Genomic DNA, 5,191 nt, shown 5'->3' with positions numbered 1-5,191 from the left:
ATGCAGAAAGACAATTCAGGAAAACCAAGTTTGAAATCAACGGTGCACAGGTTTATTTTATTTCACCTCTTTTCTCTAAAGTGAGAAGTGGAGCTCACTAAAACAAACAAAATTAAATCAGGTATGTGTGCACATCATTTCAAAAACACAAGTTAATAGACAACCACGTTTTTCCAAAAAAAAAACATTAGATGTAATCGTGCTCTCTCAGGTGTGGTGCCATTTGGACAGGAGCAGAGAGTTGTGCAGCAATCCTGTTCCTTAGGTGGTGTCCAGGACTTTCTTGTCCACATGCTGCGGCAGGGGGAAGACTCTGGTCCCCATCTTCAGGGGTGGAAGGCTTCAGCATCCTCAAGGACATCGTTCATGTCTATGTACAGATTGTGCAGAAATGCACAACATGCAATGATGTCAGGGGCAAAGCTTGGACTGACCTCCAGCGCTTTGAAAAGGGTGGCCCTCCAGCGAGCCTTCATCCTTCCAAATGCTCTTTCCACCACAGACCGAGCCCTGGCATGATGCCTGTTGAATCTGGCCTGCACCTGGCCGCGAGGGACCTTGTAGGGTGTGAGTAATCCCACTGGTTTTTCCAGGCAGGGATAACCACCGTCCCCAAAGAGGAACCAACCAGCTGGGGGAAACAGTGCCTGGCAGAAGATGGGGCTGTTTCGCAGTACTCTGGCATCATGAACGGAGCCTGGATAGCCGATGAAGACATCCAGGAATCTCCCAGTTGAGTCACAGATGGCCTGCATCTGGATGGAAGGAAACAGATTGTAATTGATGTACTCCTTGTGGTACTCGTTTCCTGGAGGTTTGATGCGAATATGGCATCCATCAATCGCACCAGCAGCACGGTGAAATGCAGGACTCTTTGCAAGCTGACAGAAGCCATCTGCAATCTCTGGCAGCTCATCTGGGGTTGGCAGGGAAATGAGGGTCTTCAGGTTGGCCTTTATCTTCCCGGTGACGTGTTTGATGATCCTGTGGACCGTCGATTTGGGAATCCCGAATGCTGAACCCACCACAGAGAGTGATAGTCCATGGGCCAAGCTGTAGAGGAGAACAAGCACCTCGATGTCTTGTCCCCATCCGTGGTCCTTTGGGGAGGAAAGCATCTGCACTAAATACACCACACTAGATCGCTTAACTCTAAAGTCCTTCTTTAGACAGGCTTCAGGGTTGGCATACACGGCGAGAATTGGGGCAGTGGCATTGAGCTGCATGTAAAGACCTTTGCCCCCCTGTAAAAGACAAACACAGGACACAGTATTGTTCAATAACTATACTCCAACACACACACACACACAGCTCTGGAAACAATTCTGAGACCAAGTCAAATTAACCTTTCCTTTTTTATTCTATAAACTACTGACAACATTTCTGTGTTGGAATTCTACAGACACTATACAGATATACACGTATAGTTTATAAGGAAAGAATAAATGAATGTATATCACAATATATCTAAATATCTATTTGTATTACACATACAAAGTTCATAGGCTACTATATAAGAAATAAAGTGAAGATAATTGTTGTATTAGCAATATTGAAATGTTTACCTGCCACTGGCACATCGCTAAAATGCGCCTCAACCTTCTGCGCCTTCTGTTGGATCTTGCCATTGCACCCGCTAACAGGCGACGGATAGCAACGCAGGTCAATGCAGCCGACAGATGGAGATGTGAGTTGGACACCATGACGTCCGTTTCCGTTTCCTGCGGAGAGAGGGGAGGCCGTCCCAAAGCTTGCCGCTGTATTTATACCCTTAACCCTTAATGGAGGGAACTTCATTCAGCTGTGAGTGTGCCTACAGACGGAGTTCACTCCGTCACGGAGGGGGAGGGTCGAGGGAGTGGTTTGGGATTGGGCCTACATCATGCTTCGCCCTTAACCCAATAGCGATATATATACGAAATAGAACTGAGGTTACCTACTGTAACCCAGCTTCTATGAGTATTGGCGCATCCCTCTAAGCGCTGGGCCCCACTGGCTCTACGAATAGCTGAAGAAAAGTTATATTGTATGGGAGCAGATCGCCGGGCAACCTCCCTATTTATACCGGAAGGAGGCCCAGGGTGGGGCCCACCTAGCGGGTGGGCGTGGACTACAAGTGTTTTCAGTACTGCGCGGGGGCGCAGAAGGGTAAACCCAATAGCGATAGCCTTACGGCCCGTCTACACTACAGGCGTCAAAAAATGCTTTCAACGCTTTGCCCATTCATTTGAATGGGGTGACGTAGGATATTTTCAATCTTCGCCGAACTGCATTGTGGGTAGCTTGGCAAGGCGTTGCAAGCGTCGCGAGCCTCAAAAGTTGAACATTGTTCAACTTTTGAGGCTCGATGCTTTCTCGAAGCTGGCGTCAGCCAATCAAATCCCGTTTTTGCAATTCCCGCCAGTACAAGCGCTAGCCAATCAAACCGCGTGTATGCTGATCCCGCAGGTCTTGACTATTTTCCATATGTCATAAAATGGAGGACAAATTAATCATTGCTGTGGCAAATGTCCCAGTCCTGTATGACTGTACTCTGTTCACCTACCGGGACCTAAACCGGAGGAACCAGGCATGGCGGGAGGTGGCAGAGACAGTTGGTGAAACTGGTAGGTTTTCAACTGTTTGGGGAGTTTATATCCAGTTTACTTCGTTTTAGCATTGAATGGACAGCTAGTAATGTAGCATAATAACATATAATATATATTAATATAATAATAAAAAAAACATTATAATAAGCATAATATATAACATAACATATAATACATGCACAGCTATCAAGCATAGACAGTATATTTAGCCAGCTAGTAATGTTGCATAACATATAATGTATATTAATACAAAAATATTATATATAATATAATAAGTATAAGCATAATATATAACATATAATACATGCAGAGGGTGTCGTTTTTCTCATACTGATATTCTGAACAATCTGTGCTGTTGTATTTGCTGTAAAGTGTCTCTACTGTAGGCTAATTTTCTTATATGTACAGCACTTTGGCTCGACCAAAAATCGTTTATAAATGTGCTATTTAAATCAAACTTGATTTGATTCACAGCTATCAAGCATAGACAGTATATTTAGCCAGCATGGAATATAGCATACAAATAGCATTCATTAATGGAGGAATAATTTAGTAAATTCAAGAAATTCACTTTATTATTTATTAACTTTATTATTTCATTTCATTTTATTAGATAATGTCTGCAAGAAGAGATGGAAGAGTCTGAGGGACAGGTTCCGCAAGGAAAAGAATATGGAGAAGGAGGCCAAAAGAAGCGGGGCAGGGTCTGCAGGGGGGTACAAGCCCTGGCGTTTCATGGCAGTGATGGGGTTTTTAACCCCATTCATCATAGACCGTGAGACGTCCAGCAATGTCCCCCGGCAGACCCTGCCTCCATCCACCCTGGTGGCAGAGGAAGAGAGCCAGGTAGACAGTGAGTCAGCCAGCCAGTCCACCAGCCAGTCCGCCAGTCAACCAGCAGCAGTCAGCCAGGAGGAGAATGCTGAGGTCCGGGGCAAAACACGGGGTAGGGGGAGGGAGATGTCCCCGTTGAACGAAGTCTGCTGTCAGCAATTACCCAGCAATTGCCCAGCCAACCCCACCAGTGGTGGAGGAGGACGAGGACTTGCAATTTTTCAAGAGCCTCTTGCCCACCATGAGGCAGATGACAAGGGCACAGAGGGCAAGAGTCCGCCTCGGGGTACACCAAATCATTTTTGACGTGGACCAGCAGGACAATTTATAATTTTTTCACACATACTGATCCACATTACATTTTTTTACACTCATCACTCATCACACACACTTCACTCAAATTCACCAAATAAAACATTATTTCAAGTATGTTATGGGTATACTGTGTCTTCACTTGTTCATGTGGTTTGTCAGTTGCAACATACCAGAAGCTTCATGTATGTCAGTATATATATAATGTGCTTTCTTCTGTAATTGGTCATGTGAAAACCTATTGAAATTATGAGTGGTTTATCAGTAAAAACAGGGCTGAAAGAAAAAGGTTGTTAGTCATATCATGATATAATAATATCAATTCAAGAAACATGTTTATTAGGAATGTTTGATTTTAAAATGGCTCATTTGGAATATTTGCTCTTTAAAGAAAATGGGTAGCTCTTAAAAGAGCTTTTGGTTTGGAGGAGCCATGGTGACCCTACACCACTTTATGCTGCCATGACACTACACCCTCCTCATTCAAATAGGAGCAGAAGGTCTCCCGCAGTTGGATGGATCGGCGTGTGGCGTTGTTTGAGCCCATCATAGGTGCATCGCGCAGGGTTGGAGCTTCATCACTCGACTCTGCGACAACAGGTGTGCGTGATGACCTTCCTATTGTCTTCCTGCGGAGGAAGTTGTGCAACACACAGGTGGCCTTCACACACAACTCTGTTACCTCCGGGCTGGTGGTGATGACACGCCGGAACATTCTCCACTGAGATGAGAGGATGCCAAACGCACATTCAACCACCAAGCTGGCCTGGCTGAGGCGGTAGTTGAACAGCCTCCTTTCACGCGTGAGCTGACGTCCAGGGAACGGACGCAGCAGGTTGTCCAGCAGCGGAAAAGCCTCATCTCCAACAAACACATGGGGAAGAAGGCCCAGCCGCTCTGCTCCTGGGATGACGGTGTCAGGTGGTAGCTGCAGACTGCCATCTCTGAGGCTCTCTCCAAAAGCGGAATTCCGCAGGCTCCCACCGTCGCTGCTCCTTCCAAAACCTCCGACATCCACTACCCTGAAGAGGTACTCAGCATCCACAACAGCCAGCAGTACCAAGGAGTGGCTGGACTTGTAGTTGAAGTAGAGGGACCCAGAATTTGCCGGAGCCTGGATCACCACGTGCTTTCCATCAATGGCACCAACGCAATTTGGAAAGTTCCAGCGCTCCTGGAACCCAGCAGCGATGGCTCTCCAGCCCTCCGTCTGTGGTACCGGCATGGTCTCCTCGACCAGCGCGGTCCAGATGGCACCCGCAACCTCCTTGACGATGACAGCCACTGTTGCATGCCCGACCCGATAGCTGAATGCTATGGTCCTGTACGAGTCACCGGTTGCCAGGTACCTGAGAAAAAAGTAATATACAAGATTTTTTTTTTTAAAGTTATACGCCACGCAGACACACACACCACAGACACACACATCACAGACACACATCACAGACACACACACC

The 5,191-nt window shown here is 46.4% G+C and overlaps 2 protein-coding genes across 2 annotated transcripts; one reads left to right on the top strand and one right to left on the bottom strand.

Annotated features, from left to right (window-relative positions):
* Positions 1-261: 261 nt before the first annotated feature.
* Positions 262-1,830, bottom strand: LOC117541215 (putative nuclease HARBI1). Its single transcript, XM_034208376.1, has 3 exons — positions 1,566-1,830; positions 435-1,244; positions 262-324 (listed from the first exon to the last, which is right to left on the bottom strand). The coding sequence occupies exons 1-3, from the start codon at positions 1,701-1,703 to the stop codon at positions 262-264; spliced, it is 1,011 nt and encodes a 336-aa protein (XP_034064267.1). The 5' UTR covers positions 1,704-1,830.
* Positions 1,831-2,336: 506 nt separating this feature from the next.
* Positions 2,337-3,728, top strand: LOC117541214 (transcription factor Adf-1-like). The gene is made up of 2 exons (XM_034208375.1): positions 2,337-2,606; positions 3,202-3,728. The coding sequence occupies exons 1-2, from the start codon at positions 2,477-2,479 to the stop codon at positions 3,726-3,728; spliced, it is 657 nt and encodes a 218-aa protein (XP_034064266.1). The 5' UTR covers positions 2,337-2,476.
* Positions 3,729-5,191: the final 1,463 nt, after the last annotated feature.

This window comes from Gymnodraco acuticeps, unplaced genomic scaffold (assembly GCF_902827175.1).
Source record: "Gymnodraco acuticeps unplaced genomic scaffold, fGymAcu1.1, whole genome shotgun sequence".
Classification (NCBI taxonomy): Eukaryota; Metazoa; Chordata; class Actinopteri; order Perciformes; family Bathydraconidae; genus Gymnodraco; species Gymnodraco acuticeps.
The sequence above is the reverse complement of the archived record's forward strand: the minus strand, read 5'-3'. Positions and strand labels throughout refer to the sequence as shown.